Here is a 17139-nt window from a genome sequence, read left to right as displayed (position 1 = left end):
CGGTATCTTTCAGGTCAACGTTGAAATTAAATTACAGGCAAGATTACGATCAGTAAAAAAAAAAGGTGAGCAGTGTCGTTTAGTTAACTGGTCAAGCTCGTATTACCTTTATCAAGTGCTTGTGAGCACAGTGACGGCAAATATATCTCCCAAAAACATCTTTGTAGTAATTGCACGGGGATTGGAAGACCTAATTAATAATTGAAAAGAGAAAATTGTTATTAAAAAAAACAGTACATGCATTAATAGCTCGTGAATTGACTGCAGTAGCAAAATTATAGCGATCTGAGGACCGTAAGGTAATTAATAACATATAGTGAGAAATATTTGTAGTCGAAGAAAAATTTGCAATTAAAGAGCATACTGGTGAATTCAAATTTACCGAATTCATCGTTTCCCTTGAATCGGAATTACGCCTGTTACTTTCTGGCAAACAAATCGGGCTGCCCAAAGGTCGGTTCACCTTCGCAGAAGTGGAACTGAGAACGATCGATCAAATTATTTAAAAATCACGTATAAATCGTTCTCTAAAAATTTTTCTGTCAAATTAAATTTTACAAGGCTGGTCGTCGGTCACTATTTTCACTATGAATCATTTTGTACATCAGTTTAATTTAAAGTTTCGAGTATAAAAAATTTGGTTGAACAATTTTTTCCCATTAGAGTTATTGTCCATTTGTCTTTCATTTACTAAATCTTGTGTACAGTGTTACATTTTCATAATGCGAAAAAAGAGAATAAAGAAAAACGAAAAAAAAAAACAAAGAAACAGCGATATAATTGAAAATAGGAATACTTCTGATGAGGCGAATAACACTGTTGGTAGCAATTGCTTAATTACTACGTAATACTTAACTCTGATCAGTTACTTTGGAGTCGCGTATTTTACGTCTGAAAGTCACTTTTCACTTTCTTGAGACGACTTAACTGCTACCAGCCTTGCATCATTTTTTTTGAATTGGTTTTTTGTGAGAAAATGTTATTGTACACACCTCGGTCGTTCAAAAGGTGACGTGCAGATAGATGCGATCGATTCAACCTTGTTATTCCTTTGAAAGATATTCCTTTGAGACGTGCTTTCACTGTGGCTGAAACGGTAAGAGATCAATTTTCGTTTAAATTTTTACCTCTCTTATACGCGTAATAATTTTGACCTGAGAAACTCACACGAAATCGTTTTTTATTTCTAAACTCGACGGAACCTGAGATTCTTGATCGGTACTCGAAGCTGAGACGTCGGTGTTTTGGGTTTGGGGAACGTTTATTTTGTCCGAACTTCGCGGAGTAATGAAATTCATTGGCATGGGTTTTACGGAGCTTTTTCTCTGCGACCCTGTCGAGCCTCGGTCGACTTTCCCAATTGCTCTATACTTTCGAATGAAAACGCGTGAGTTCTTACGGAACATCAATCACGGATCGTTTTTGTTAATTTCACTAATTACGGGTGAAACGTGTGAATACCTTTCTTGTTTGGCCGGCGCTTCTGAAAGGCTGGGTGACGCCGCCGAACCGATGACAGTATCGTATTCCTCGACAATAACTTCCTGCGAGGCATTTCTGACGATGCTAAAACGTCGGTGTTAAATTCTCAAGCTCTAAGCATTAAAATCGAAAAATTAAAATATCGCGAAACTCACTCTAGACTTTCTTCGGTCGTTTCAACGTTGCTCAAAACTTCGGATGATGAAGATCTTTGCCTCGATGGTGCTTCCGATTTTATTTCATTCAGAGTTCCAAGTAACCTGATACCTTCACCCTGAACCTCCGCTTCTTCCGTACCTCGCTTCCCATTCAAAGTTTCGCGTTCATCCTGAATCGCGACGTTAACTTTTTCGGAGCCTTCAACGTTCGTTCCCTTCTCTCTTTTAGAAAATGGATTGCAGAAATTGAGTTAATTTCATCTCCATCCGCGCGGTAAAAAAATCCTTCGGAGACTCACGTCTGCCCCGTTTCCGTATTCTGGCACTTGTCCGTGACCACGATTGGCTTGGCCAATGGTGTCTGACATTTCTTGTTCTTTCTGATACAATGCGTCAATGTCGTTCTCGTCACCGGGTTTGGGAGGCCAGCTTTTTGCGCAATCAAACCAGCGCCGTGCGTCGGACAAGGACCTCGAATGCAAAACCTCAAATCATTTACCGAATCACTACAATCAATGGTCTTACACTCACGAGTTTCGTAGACGCGCGGTGGCTTTTTGGCGATTACAAGCGTGGACTCGGTTGCTTCGAAACCTGAAAATCAGACCGTCGTGTTGTTAATCATTGCGATTTTTAGACGTGATTAGTCGTCTTCGTTTCGTACTCGAATTTGACTTTGGTGAAGTTCCTCTTTCCACTAGAGTCGGGGCTTTCCAATTGGCTGGTTGACTTGAGTCTGAAGAGAACCTGAAGACAACGAGGTTAAAATTTTTTTAAATATTCTGTAAGCGCGATTCCCTGAGAGACCGAAGAATTACGTTTTTGTCATAGGGTTTTGCACTCACAGTCGTAGACTTTGAATCATTGCCAAAACCGACGGACAGATTCCTTCTGGCGAGTAATCCAGTGCGGCCGAGCAAACTGGGCATGGCTGGAGAGTTTGAGCTGGTTTCTCCTCGACGGCAGCAGTTGCCTGAGAACGGTTGATGATACAGTACGTGTGTGCAAACCGCGTGCAACGCGCATCAAAAGATTCTACGCACCAAAGTTTCGTGATCCGTGAGTTCCGCTGATTCAACATCCTCCGTTTGAGTCTCTGCCGACTTCACGTAGCCGTTCGACTCCGGATCTGTCGGACAGTCGACGTACTCTCGTCGGGGACCAACGCCTATTCGATTGCTACTCCTTCGGGTGACCAAGTTTCCAGAATGACATGATCGCGTATTGTCCCGACTAACGCAGGTGGAAACGTCGTGCGCAATCGGCTGGACAAGAAACAACGAAGAACTTGATCAAGTTGGACAGATGCTCGGGTCATTGTTGTACACGCGTTCACAACATCATGATGCAGTTTGCTAACGTTGTAAGATTTGCTGAATCTCGATTGAGCCTCTTCACTGTACTCGTCGTAAGCTGGTTTCCGGTAGAGTAACGCCAAGCTTTTATCCGGGACGCACGGCAGACACTTGCTCTTTGAATATGTGTATCGCCAGTACCTGTACATATGGATTTGGTGATCCAACGAAGTACTTTTCAACGCTTCAAAGCTCTACGATTGAGACTATTGAACGGAGTCAAAAAACTTGCATTATCATTATCATCGCGTCGAGGAGGAACAGGAGCGCTCCGATCAGACATAAGATGATTAGGGCCAGCACCGCGTCATTCCGCGATCTTCGGTAGAGGAAGAAGTAGTAGACAACCTGAGCTGCTAACATGAACAGGATCAGGCCGAACAGGTCAACGAGAAATATCTGTTGAGAGGGTCTTTGGTACTTTTTGGGTTTCTAACGGTTGCTGATTTGAAGATAGTTTCAGTCTTATACTCACTGGTAGGTCGGGCGTCAAAAATCCGCCGATTTGTCCAATGGTGTCGATGCCCATGATAATTGTGAACGTTGCGAACATCATTACTAAAATTATCGAGGTTACGGTGCCCAGTGAATTTTCAAGCCTTATCCATATGAATATTGTCAGCGAGAGGAGCATGATATCGATGATCTATTCAAGAGTAAAAATGCTCTTTATTTATTAAGGGTTTGGTCCGGCTTGCAGAGATAAATATATATGAAACGTTTCAACCAAGATCTCATTATCGTAACTGTAGTTGATCATTTTTCGTACGAGTTGGATCAGCCTAACAGGCCTTAACGAAATTGGGACTCTGCTTTGACACCAACGCCGCTCTTCCGGGGGCTTCATCGCGTATGATGTTTGTGATTCTGGTGGGCAAAGAAATAAAACAAGGTTATCGATGTCATCTCGAATCATTCTCCTCGTCTTAGGGATCCTGAAGTAATTTCAGGTGATAAAACCATCCTACATAATTCCAGAATTGAATATTAGGCGATCTTTTATCACCTGGAACATCGTCGCCGGACATGTTTTCTTCCATGCCGTCGAAGGGTTGAAGAATGTACTTGGATTTATAATCTACTGAAAAATCAATTTTCGTTTGATTGAATAGAAAGTTTGACACTTTTATGACGTTCTTCGACATTCGATTTCTACTTTATTTTTGTTCCTTCGCTTTCTTTTTTTTTTTTTAAGCTAAAGCCGATCAGATTGCTAAGTTTCACGTGTTTGCTCAGTATTACAGTTCTTTGAACTAGGAAAATTCTATCGTTATACACATAAACTGATTGTCAGGTGTATTTTATTCAATCATCAAACTGCTAATATACAATATTTACAATCTGAATTATAAGGCAAACGTGCGTCAAGGAGTATATCTATTTTTTCGTCGGTACCTACAGAAAACCGTGACAAGCTTAAAAACTTAAATTGCGATCTGGAGGTAAAATACAGCTTGTACCTCGGATACTCGTCCAAATAACGCGAAGGCTTATTTCGGATGTTGATAGTGTCTTTTCGAACTTGGTTCCCGGCTCACTGTTCTCGGAGGGCAAAGGTCTGTCGCTGACGTAGATTCCGTACACGAGTTTGGCTGGATTGCTCTCACGGTGGCAGACGGTGCCGAGCTGCAACCGCACCTGAATTTTTTTTGTTTAACGTCATCTTCTCATCAGTACAGGACATGTTTCAAGAAAAATACCACGACCACCGTAGTGAAAAAATCGAAATCTAACTAACATGCCGAAGCCTTGTGCGAGGTGTAGAAACGTTGGACACATCCCGAAAGCATCTTGCCTACCGCGAATTCCATGTCCGGGATCCCAGTTGCTCGCACACACGGGACATTTCGGCATTGTCTGCGATGGTTCCTCCTTCATGTCGGCCATAACCTGGGGAATGGACACCACCGCTTTTTGAAAGTTCCCGACGAATAATCGTTGCACTTGAGAATATTGGAGAACTTGCAATTAATCGCCACACGTACCAACGACTCGACGTCCGATACCATCTTCCGTTGCGGTGGTTCCGTTTGCACCTCGATCATCCTGACGCGTACACCGGACGGTGCGTCCACCGGGCAATCGACGTATTGTCGACGATGCCCAACCCCCACCCTCCGGAATTTGTGCAGGTTAACCAAGTCGGGGTGAGATGGTCGTTGGTAGTCGCTGATGCTCGTCGTCACGTCGTGAATGCCATCCTGAGTCACGCAGTTTACCAAATTTCAGGTGACGAAAACTTATCCGAGGAATTTAGATTCCCGATCCGATTACTTACGTCGTAAAAGACTGGCTCGGACGTCACGACTGCCCTCGGTGAGAAGTCGTTGCTTCGTTTGTAAATTGTGGTTACGTCGTTCGCCGGAGGACCGAAGGAACACTCCTCTACCCTCATGCAGGATTGACGCCAACTCCTGGAGAAATGGCAGCGTAAAACAGTGTGATTCGGCGTTTTGTGTCACTTACAGAATCATTAGAGTTATGTCCAGGAGAAACAGGACTGCCTCGATTATGCACAGGATCATGACCGAGAGGAGAAGGACATCCGGATGCGCTAGGTACAGCAGGATGTAGACGCCCTCCGCCGCTGCGGCGAACATCAAAAATCCTATTACGACGAACAGGAACATCTATTGCCGAGAAATTATTGAAACTTGATGGATATCTTGATCTGTATGCGCAAGAAGGATCAAAAGTAAAAAGTAACGGGGAAAAAAGTCAAGTTTATCTCACCGGCGCGTCGGGTAATGTTCTTCCCGCTATTTGACTGATCGTGTCGACGCCGAGGATGAATAGATAGGTCGCGAAGAGCGTGATTAGAACTATGACAGCCCCGTCCGTCAGCAGCTCGTTGTGTCTCTCCACCACCATGTAGATACTCAGCGCTAACAGACCCACGAGGATGAGCTTGTTGGGTGAAAATTCGAAACTTTAAACCTCGATAGAATTTTTGGAACTTTGAAACGAATTTAAGTAGATGCGAGGAGTTGGTTTAATGCGGTGAAAAAGTATGAATAGATAATTCGCACTAGCTCAATGGTTCTCAGAGGCCTTGATATTTGATGCATGCGGCCACACCAGCATTTTGGTCTCTCGGAAACTGTCTTGGGAATTTTCTCGCTTTTCTTCACGTTTGGACATTCGTTGTCACTTTTGAAACGCACCGTCGACGAGCAACCTCTCTCTTGACCTTCTGTCGGAAAAGAACGTGAAAAGGATATCATTCATTGTCAGTCAAAGTCCCATTTGGAGTTGATACGACCACGAAAACAAATATACGAAGCAATATAGGTTGAGTGTGTGAATTTCAAGTAAATTTTAGTCGAACTAACCCATGACAGAAAATTCCGATTTCGGTCTTGTCGGTCTCCCTCGCGATGCCTGCCTGAGCTCCTGGTCTAGTCGATATTCTCTTAACTTAACTTAACTTTGTGATATTTACTGAATAGAAATCGATCAACTGCTTAAAGTATTCAGAGTCTGACATTGATATAGCGATGACAGGCTGTTTCTTTTGTCTTCATGAGATTGGTTGCCAAGTTGCAAGATGCACGTGACTATACGATTTGACATGTTTAGGATACTGATCGGTAAATTGATTCCTCTTATCATCAACATCTCGTACGAGAAATCGCTGTTACTTCATTACGCCGTGAATTTTTATTCACGTCAAAGTAGATGGGATACAAAAACGAGTAAAACACTTTATATACGTAAGGAGCAAGCCGGATTTGGCGTTGAAATTTTGCTGCACTTTAATAGCCGTAGAGAAATATGAGTAGGACGTCGAGGAGATACAAGACCGCACAACTGCCTGAAAGGCAAATAATCAACAAAAGTTCCCAGGATGATCTTCTCGACCAAATAAAAAAAATACCACCCGCAGCGACCAGGAACGATAGAGTGCCAACAACACCGAAAAGGAACATCTGAAACAGCGATACGCTAGTTACACCGAGCCAAGAGTTCTGCCATTTTTAAACAAGAGTGGGCTAAAAAAATTTGCAGCCAAAACAAAAATGCGAAGCAAAACTAGTGGAGAATTACCGGTGTGTCGGGTATCGGATCGCCGCCAAACTGGCTTATGATATCGATTAGAGCGATGAACAGGAAACTGCCGAAGAGAAGGGTCAGTAGAATTGCTGCAACGTTGTCGAAAGGAGTTGGCTTCTTTGAAATGGACCACACTGTGATGCCGAATAGAATCGCGACGATCAACTGATTGAAGGAACAAATTATAGGAACGATTGACTTCTCATTACAAGTAAGAAATCACTCACGAATTGAAATATTCGAATGGGTTTTGCCATGGGAAGGGTTATGTCGTCGTCCGATGTGCCCATCGACGGTGCGCATCCCTGTCTGAGAGTCGGACACGATGGATTCATTATCTTTGTTCAAGGTCAAACGTGATTCGAAGACCTGTTTATCTGAATTATTGGTTTTTTCTCATTAGCGCGACACACAAGGCCGATAAACCGATGTAATAAGACTGAAACATTTCCTATTGCACCTACACACTCACTCTCGATAACGTCGAAATCTGACGTTGGAGACATTTTGCAAATTTTGTTTACTCTGAAGTTTTCTTGAATCGTTTTTCCATCTCTAGCGATGTGTAATTTAGCTTTGTGGCGGGGGGGGGGGGGGGGGGGGGGGGGTAATTGCGTGTGATTTCGTGGTTATATGCAGTGGTAAGACTGAATGTTGAAAGTTCACCTTAAAATGCAAATCTGAAACCGTTCAGATTCAAAATTAATCTAGTCCTGGAAACAAATTGGCCTTCTTTCGTATAGTTTCGTATCAGTAACAGCTCAGTTTGTTCTGAAATTGTTTTTTTTTTTTCTCTAGCCGAGCAAAGTGCTTCATGTGATACAGTAATTATTTTCCCGGTAATTTTGTGATGTTAATTAACATTATTTAGAAGATTTTCCATATTTTCATTAAAATTTTATTTATAAACGCGTGGGTATACAAATATCTACAGTAGGTATTATGTAAAATATGATATATATATATATATATATGTATGTATATTGTATAATATATGTATTATAGCGCGTTGTAGGTCTTGTAATAATCGAGATACAATGTGTAGTATAAATACATACAGATTCAAACATTAGTAGATAATTATCATGCATTTTCAGTACGTCGTTGAACAGTGGAACATATTACGACCCTTAACGTAAGGCACAATTAGGCATACCGTTATAGGATTTGGACGAAATTGTTGAACGTGCTACCTTGTAATAATAATATACCTGTATAAGTAAATGATCGATTCATATTTTCTTATATTAAATCGAATATATCAACATTACAGTGCTCGAATTTTCGTTTCGTTTAAAACGTGACGAATTTCGTTTTTTAACACGAGTTCTGAAAAGGCGAGGGAATTAAGTCCAAATAGCTCGGGATACTCAATGTTCAAAAGTGCATCGACTTTCTTTATGGTTATCCGTCCACTGCAGTTGTACTATGTGAGCTCGATGCGAAAACTAGCGACGTGAAAATGAAATATGTAAAATATATTAATAACTACGATTGATACATACATCTGTTGTATAGAGTTGAAAGTATATGGCGCACAGCGAACAATTATTACAGTTATGGACTAGTTATCGGTTGTTGTTAAAACTGCTGAAACATTCCAAGTGAAATATGTCGTATGAAATTTACGGCTTATACGTGTAACAGCATGATGCAGGGATAAGGCAATATAACGTGTGTGATAACTCTGAATTATGGTAACTAACAAACCTATATTATTAATAAATAACAATTGATGAACAGATTAGTGATAATAAGAGGAAAAACGATTTTGAACACTGGAAATTAATTATAAATTGTACACCTACAAGCTATTTAATACATTCATTAATTCATTAATTATATTGAAAAACGGACTAATTTAGAGGTATAAACGGATAAGAAAAAAAAAAATCTTTGGCGTTTTTGGCCAATGCTCGTCGTCGTCTGTGACGATATGTTTTATGTATAAAACTCGAGTCTCTTTATGTTACGTCAACGTCCGTGTGTAACGTTGAATATTGAAGTGTATGACCGAAATCTTTTTTCTTTCGTCATCTTCTTCTTTGTTTGCTGACGTTGTTCATTGATCGCTCTACAAATACTGGTGAGTGATGTAAACGTCGAGGGCGAAGACCGCTGCGTCGATGAAGACGAATACCGCCCCCGATATCAGCATATCCATGTACTGCTTGCTGGCGAAGGTAGCGTTGTTGGACACATCGACGTAGTTTCCACGAAACTTTCGCCAGTTGTGAACTATCACGCTTCCGGCAACGACGAAAAGGAAGGCACCAACCGCGGGAAATAAGACAGCCTGAAAATTTCACGAAAAGCAAGAAAAGCAGGATTAGGATCGTGTCTCAAGCGCCGCACAAAGGATATCGCTCTTTCGGCTGTTCGGTGTGAACGACGGCCTAAAGCTCGCGTCTTTATGCTCGCCTAAGCGAAAAACTGGGTCACGTTAGGTGGACTCGTATGCCTCTCCCTACGCTTGCTCGATTTTCTTGTACGCATATGCCTGCTCATAACCATTTCAGTTTAATAGCACGCGGTTCGGATTATCAAACAAACAAACATGGCCTGGTATGGCTGTAGTGGGCTAACCGTACGTACCTTGGAGGAAAATAAATTGCATATTGCTTTACGACCTGGTTGCATCCGGCGCAGAACTGATGCACTTTGACCGCATATTGCAAAACATTAACAAATCGTCGCGATAAGTTCAGTCAGTAAAGTAAGCACAGTTGTGACTCATTCGTGGTGTGATCGTCATCGCTGATGAGTGCCTGTCGTCGGATCCGTTGGGGGCACGTAGCTAACCCGCGAATTTTCGACGTGCCATTGTAATGATGTGCCAAATAAACGGTGCCTCATAATTGAGACCGAAATATGATGTAATTTCGTACCGAGAGCCACACCTGATAAATTATCCCAGTTGATTTTGAATTGGTAGGAAACTCAGGCGAGTTGTATAATAAGAGACTGTGGTTGAATAGCGTGTAATGCGTATGGCATCTCATCGTAGGCACATGCATATTACAGCAGTTGGGTACGCCGTCGAGTATTGAATCATATATTCTATCTCGAATACCTTGGAAAGATGAGAATTGACACACGTGCAAAACGGGTTTCCTTATGTACACTTAATACGCTTGTTTGCTTGAATATCGATTCTATTACAACTGTCTTACTGTGGAAAGCAATTTTTAAGTCACAGTAAATTTCATGACGGTATCATTCAGTGTTCATTCACGTACATTTCATGCATTTGCATAAATATGTGTATAACTTCACAGCCGGTATGGTGGCGCAAATTGTTACTTTCAATTCTTCAAGTTTTGTACATTTTCTAATCACGTAAGGTTTTTTACCCACTCGACAACGTTACCGAAGCAATAATTGTCGACTTTGGCAGAATCGGATAAGTTCAATAGCTTTGAACGACTGAATATCTGGGATCTTTTACTGAAAAAACGAAATCGGAAAATGAAAAATTGATAAAAATTGCCAACGGTTTTTTTCGTTCTCCCATTTTGCCCGTAATGGAGGACATGAATAGTGTAATACAAAATATTGAGTAACAAATGACAGACGTTGCATATATGGCTAGTGAAGTGAGTTCAAACTTGCAATTGTGCCTATGTACTCGACAATTATCACCGAGTGTGTTACGCAAGTGTGAGCAGGTATAATGACAGTAGCGGTTATTTACCGTTTTCTTTGGTATACGATCACCCATGAGGTATCCGACAATGATGATCATGTTGATCAAGATATATCCGGCTATCGGGACATAGATTATACCGACATCGTCCAATTTCATTAGAGTTTTGTTGCCAATCCTGTGAAACGAGTTGAACGGATCAACGATCAGACCGATCGCAAAGACGGCCAGAATCTGGACAAAAAGAAACAGAACCGATTAGAAATCACTGCGTGTCAACGCAAAGTATCGAACGCTTGCTTACCACTTCGAGGATTTTCACGCCGATTGGAATCAGCTCATTGGAGGAGCTCTCTTTCGACTCCTCCAAATCTGGAACGGGATCCTCGGCCATCCTGACCCTTTGGTGTCTTGCCTTGCGTTCCTCCAGGTTTATCGATTTATCGATCGTTTTTGCGAAAAGGGTCAATCCGTCGCGGTTCGAGCTCTTCCTCGACTATTCGGGACAAATTCGCCTGCCGCTTTCACCTGCAAAGACCGTGTGCACGGTAATTAGATATCATAATAATTCAAGACGATGCCCTACGTGAACACACTAACTCGAGTCTCGCAGGAACACTAGAATTTCACTTCATCTATGACTACCTAAACCTAAACTTATACCCTGCTACGTAGGGCTACTGCTATGCCCCTTTATACTACGGTGTCAAATTCCCTCGTACTGGACACCCGTCGGAAAAACTGTTCCGTTCTCTACGAGCAACGAACTCAGTGATCACGCCTCTCGTACAACGCGGTTCAAAACGCTGTGTTTTGTTCCCGAGTCAACAGTTGATCGCTTCAAACGTTCGACCATCAAAACCCAGGACGGAACAAGTTCGCTAGCTGTTGAACACTTCGAACCTTAGAGGCATCTCATGCACGAAAGAATTGTAAATTAAATGCGGTAAACGTTCGCGCCAATAATGTTTCCGGAGTGGTAGCTTATGATTTTAAACCGTTTAAAACGATTGTTTGTAAAACATTAAGGCAAGTTTTCCCGACAAACTATTGTGCGTCAACATCCATATCCCGTTTCCTGTTCATAGTCAGTGAAGACGAACACGTTTGTCATGATCGCGACGTTCTGTATACCTAATAGATTTTAAAATATCTCAAACGCGACACACCCGTGGCTTAAAACAGTTTCACGTTGTGAGTTGAAGCACACCTGGAACTTAAACTACGGGTAGCTTTCACTGAATGTTTCCCCACAGCGTGAAAATCGCAGCGTGTTTTCACTGTAATCCATGATCAGACCGATACCTTGGAAGACACTGGGCGTAGTTTCGGCACTTCTAAACTTCTCTGGAAGTGAACTCCGGACAGTAATGAGAGGATCGCATTCGGCGGTGCAGCGAGCCGTGGATGGTCGGTTGTACGACCTAAACGTGAAAGGGCCACCAAGTTTCTCTGTGTTCCATACAACGGAATCAACGAACCACAGCAAAGCGAAACTCACCGACGACCGAGTGTTTAACTACACGACACACGCGAGACTGAACCCAGCAGAGCGTCGATCGGTTGCAGAAGGCTGCACAACTTTGACTCACAACTCCCCTCGACACTCGGTTGTGCCCTGCGCCGTCAGGCCTGGACGAAGTTTTCCGCCACCACGACCCGCGTCCTCCGACCGTGTCGTCGTTCTCATCGTGCACGACTTCTTTATTCGTAATTACTAATTACACTCGGAGAACCACTTTATTGCAACGATCGCTATATCAGTGGGTAGGTGTGGCATCAGCCTCGTCAACGAATTTGCAATTTCCTTCTCGATGCGTCATTACCACGCTCGACTTACACGATAAAGCGAATTCTGGTTCCGGTTGTTCCAGCGTGTTTGCGACTTTGTTGATAGTTTTCATCATCGGAGTCATTCGGCTGATGATCGACTAATCTGCCTGCAGGCTGGGAAACCGATTGGCGCGATATTCACTCTTTTGGTTTCTTTGTTCACCGAGGTAAACGTTGGAGTGCTGGGTCAGTCAGATTACTTGGTACCTAGACTTGGCCATTTCCTTTGACACGCACATACCTACTGCCTATTTTCTAACTGTTTACGTTCAATGCCCGAGCACGTATTCCGTGACCCACATGGTTTGAATGAAAGCTTGTTGAATCGGTCGGCGTTCTCTTGCGCGTACTACGAACCGTAGGTGTATTGCATAGAGTAGTACGCAACACGCAGTGTGCGGGAAGGCATGGGTGATAGTCCGATGTTGTTCTATAACGGTAAAAGTCGTTGGCTGCATGAATTCCCGAAATATCACGTGGGCCGAAAGGCATTAGACGAAGAACCTGCAGCTGCACAAATCAAAATGGTTGTACAATGTACAGTTATTACACACACTGGCGGTATTCTACGTCGGTATAATATGAAATTTCGTTTAGACAATTGCATCGATCCACGGATTGCGCAATCGGGCTTATGAAAACGGCGTGTTCGCGGAGGAGGTGCGGTTTCCTCTCTACTTCCCTCTCTTTCTCTCGTTCGCCTATCCGATGGCCAAGGTTACGTTTTACCAAACACCAGTATCGATTCACTCGTTAGAAACTTGTTTCACCAGCAGAGATTATTAACCGATAGTAGCAACAAAACCCGCGTGCTGCATGTGTCATGGGGGGATCGATCCACCTGTCCCCAATTCAGCGCGCCCTTATTACTGCGTGAAACTTTTAGTCAATCCGCGAATGAACGAACTGCCGTAACCAATTGTCACGTAAGAGAACATTGTTCTATGCTTACCGAGTTTTTGGCTAATCTCATCGTCTCATTTCATTTCTCAGATTTAGATTTAATTCAACTAAATCCGATACGAGATTGACTGGTGAAGCTAAGCTCGCGCAGTTGGTGTCAATTGACACCACAACAAACCCGAGAACTACATCGTTCCGGTTAATAGCTAGAGAAGCAATTAGAATGCCCTTCATGGTGTCATGAATGAGATTCGACCCCCGTCTTGCTTGTTGAATTGACCGAATTTTGAGAAGGACGTTGGAGGTAAAACCGTAATACATCTCTCTCACGAAAATTAGCAGCTATGAAATTCGCACAATTAGGCTCTTCTTACAGAGAAGTCACTTACTATTTATATGAAAGTCGCGAACCTAGGTCACCATCAATTTGTTTATCATGTTCACGATCCTTTTACACCGGCCCTTTGATAGTTTGTGTAGTAAATTTTTTGGAATGCCAGGTGCAAAGCAATCGGAATTTTTTTTATTCATCGTTTCAAACAATACGGGACAAGTTTACCAAAGGATCGATGAACCTTGTGTCGTTCTCAAAATGCAAAACGTTATATTCACAACTTCGGACCTGAGATGCATTTTTAGTCAAGTCACTCGCGTTAATTATATGCAGCAAGTTCTGTCTTTGGACTCTCAGGATACAGAAGATCGCTCGGCTAACTCGGGGTCAAGTCGGGTCAGGAAATTACGGCGTGGGTGCTCGTCATCCGGTACTAAGAGCGGTCACGAAGTCAAGTAGATCAATTAGTGCAACTTGGCGTCGTCAGAGGTTGCGCCCGCCTGGGCAACCCCGTATCATACAGTCTGACGGTGTGTGATCCGCCTAGGTGGCCACGTTGAAGAGGATCGTATTTTTGCTTGCACTGGAATTGTGGACTCCGCTATTCGTCATGACGAGAGGAACTTAGCGCCACTAAAGAATTTCATCTGATGCAGGCTTGAGACTAGCTTACAACTTTTTTCCCCAGTCGTCACCTCGATTCTTGAATTTTCTAATTAGCGTGTCGTCAATTATAGCACTTAGAGATGCCCCAGTGACCCAGTTAATTAAGTAGCACTAGGTACTGTATACAATGCGTTTTTCAAATTCTCTTCTCCACTTTATCACCTCGCATCATTCAGTTATTTTACAATAAATACTCCGTCATTCGTCTGTGGATCGTCATGACGCTGGTCAATCGGATCTTCGACCGAGGCTTGCCTCGCCCATGGAAACGCGTAATGGACGAAGTCGATCAACAGCACCGCGGCATTGATCAGACACGAAATGGCCAAAATCAGTTCTTGCCACCTAAAAATCCCAAAAAATCAGGCATCGAGACTAAAAGACATTGCGAATCAGCAAAAAGCATCTACAACGTCTTACCCAATTGTTCTGGCGTCTCCTACTACACTGCTGAACCACGATGCCCATTGATATATCTCGAACACCCCGCATATGAAACTCACGATGCATCCCAAGCCGGCAAACACCGTTTCCTACACTTGGCAAGATTAGTGAATGGGGTTATAATGCGCTTGGAGAAGTTAATTGACAGGTTTATTATGCAGTCAAGTTCACAGTTGGCTTCCTTTAGAGATACGTGAGACGAAGTACTCACTATGAAAGTATGTGGACGTCCCATCGCGCTCACGGATATTTCGGAGAAGTTGACGATTATGTACCCGCTAACAAATGATGGTATCAGGATCCTGATCCAGTTCGGATAAAAGACGAGGACTGGTTGGACGTAGCCATAGGAGGCTAGACAACAACAGCACTAGGATCAAGTAAGAAAAACAAATGTCAAATCTGAGGGGGAGTTGATCCATGGATATATTTTACGTTTTTTTAGCCATTGAGGGTTATCTCACCAAGGAAATAAATTTGCACGCCAAGGATACGTTCATCAATCAGTCAAGACTTCCACGTGCAGTTTTACTCCGAGCACCCCATTGACACATTCTTGAAAGGCTGATAAACTCCTTTTATTCATTCACGAAGGATGCACCAAAAAAAAAAAAAAAAAATGTTACGGGACGAAGGCAGGAATTATAATCAGCTGTCGAAGATTTAGTACCGCATTGGCATGTGAGTTTTGCAGAGGTTCAGTTTTGTTTTGGCGTCGAGTCGGCTTGTGGCAGGCGCGAACGATAAGTCAGGGTGACGGACCTTTACGCAAAATATTTATTCTGTATAGGTGTGGAACAGTATTTTTTCCAACACACCCGCATCGCGTTTCTTAACAGGCTTTGTAAAAATGGTTGCGAGGGCGTTCGAGCTTCTGAAAAATCCCAACTTCGTGCTGAAGATTGTAGAGCTGGTATTGTGCTCGAAACCGTGACTCTGCCCAACGTTTATTTCTATACTGTTCGCGAAATTGACAATCATTTGTAATTTCTTAACAGGTCCTAGTCCTGGTTGGTTTCGTCTTGGTATTGCTTCAGGATAGATTCACCTGGCCAAATAGCTTGACGATGGTATTTTGCATAGACACAGGAACCTATACGATTATATTGATGGTTATTTTGCTAGCCTATGTGCTAGAGCAGCCACATCAGCTGATCGTTAGTTTACAGTAAAAAAAAGAATAGAATGATCTCTGCCGGAAGTGGAAACTGCAATGTTTTATAAAAGAAATTCTTATGAAAGGAATTGAGGTTCACGGTTATTGGCGTCGTCGTCTTCGTGATTGGCAGTATCATGGCGTTTCGTAACTACGAAGAAGTGCAAGATGGGTCAGACGGGAAAGTTTCAATGCTCGATTTCCATCTGGGCATCATCCTCTCGGGTTTGTTCAAGCAACGCAAATATAATAAACAGTAAAACTATTGTCAAGAGATGAGATTCTCGATGAAATTGCCAACATTTTAAACTGCATTTTCACTTTCAGTCACAGCTATTGTCATGGTCTTCGACACATTCCTCGGCATGAAATATATCGGCGATGTCATGAACCGAGACTGAATTTCAGCACGATGCTGGACGCCGACGATTCAATAATGACTGGTTAATTTTTTTCTCTTGAATGATTATTAATGTTACATTATCATAGCCAGATACAATGGAAACAGTAAGAAATAGAAAAAGCAAATGTTCGGTCAGGAATGTTTTTTACTTCTAGACATATCTGAAGATCTTTATTTCTCATTGTCTTTGAAGCATTCATGGAGCATCAGGTGGTCTCGGTGATTTGCGATTTCCTCCTGACTCCATCTTCATCCTCGTCCTCATCATCGGTTGAGCTGTGCGTCTCGATTACTTTTGGTGTAGAATTGCATGTCAGGTCCAGAACCATGGCGATGGAGCATGCTTAAAAACTCAATATTATGTAAATACCATCACCTTTCTTTAAAATAACGACCAATTATTCATCTGCTTACCGTACATCCAGAAAGCCAACATTCCCTCGGACACGTAGGAGTAGGGCTTTCCATCTTTCGTCTCTCTCTCTTGGAAGACGAAAACTCTGAGCACCATCAAAGTAGCTGATATGAAATTGAGGGCTGCTCCCAAGCCCGTGAAGAGAACGGACTATGTTAAGAAACAATGTCACAAGAAAATGAATGGTCAAACGATTTTACGGTTCTTACCACAAAATACTGCGGCTTTCCAGACAGTCCAACGCATATCAGTGCAATTGATATTAAGACGTAGCCGATCGTGCTGACGACC

The 17139-nt window shown here is 42.6% G+C and overlaps 2 protein-coding genes and 1 long non-coding RNA gene across 6 annotated transcripts in view; 2 read left to right on the top strand and 1 right to left on the bottom strand.

The window, feature by feature from the left end:
• LOC107226705 (adenylosuccinate lyase) overlaps positions 1–17139 on the top strand; it is a 40116-nt gene that overhangs the window by 16279 nt on the left and 6698 nt on the right. The window lies entirely within an intron of this gene.
• Positions 7933–12364, bottom strand: LOC107226709. Of its 3 annotated transcripts, none has more exons than XM_015667613.2 (4): positions 11905–12364; positions 10999–11222; positions 10743–10928; positions 7933–9344 (listed from the first exon to the last, which is right to left on the bottom strand). In XM_015667613.2, exons 2-4 carry the CDS (start codon positions 11086–11088, stop codon positions 9123–9125), a joined length of 498 nt encoding a protein of 165 aa, XP_015523099.1. In that variant the 5' UTR covers positions 11089–11222; positions 11905–12364; the 3' UTR covers positions 7933–9122. The 3 variants fall into 3 exon arrangements, with proteins under 3 accessions (XP_015523099.1, XP_046586226.1, XP_015523098.1); XM_046730270.1 differs by having other exon boundaries at positions 12196–12364; XM_015667612.2 differs by having other exon boundaries at positions 12000–12363.
• Positions 14382–17115, top strand: LOC124292711. 2 transcript variants are annotated; one of them, XR_006902610.1, is made up of 5 exons: positions 14382–15254; positions 15320–15555; positions 15873–16255; positions 16358–16711; positions 16859–17115. It is a non-coding gene; the product is annotated as an uncharacterized LOC124292711 (long non-coding RNA). The 2 variants fall into 2 exon arrangements; XR_006902609.1 differs by having other exon boundaries at positions 16358–17115.

This window comes from Neodiprion lecontei, chromosome 2, assembly GCF_021901455.1.
Source record: "Neodiprion lecontei isolate iyNeoLeco1 chromosome 2, iyNeoLeco1.1, whole genome shotgun sequence".
Classification (NCBI taxonomy): Eukaryota; Metazoa; Arthropoda; class Insecta; order Hymenoptera; family Diprionidae; genus Neodiprion; species Neodiprion lecontei.
This window is presented reverse-complemented; position numbering and strand designations above follow the sequence as displayed.

What these genes read in the sequence shown, in the direction of transcription:
- LOC107226709 (XM_015667613.2), bottom strand. Translation starts at nt 11,088, where the DNA reads ATGGCCGAGGATCCCGTTCCAGATTTGGAGGAGTCGAAAGAGAGCTCC. An exon ending in GCGTGAAAATCCTCGAAGTG is followed by an intron (nt 10,929 to 10,998) that starts GTAAGCAAGCGT and finishes CTTTTTGTCCAG; the next exon opens with ATTCTGGCCGTCTTTGCGAT. An exon ending in ATCGTATACCAAAGAAAACG is followed by an intron (nt 9,345 to 10,742) that starts GTAAATAACCGC and finishes TGAAATTTTCAG; the next exon opens with GCTGTCTTATTTCCCGCGGT.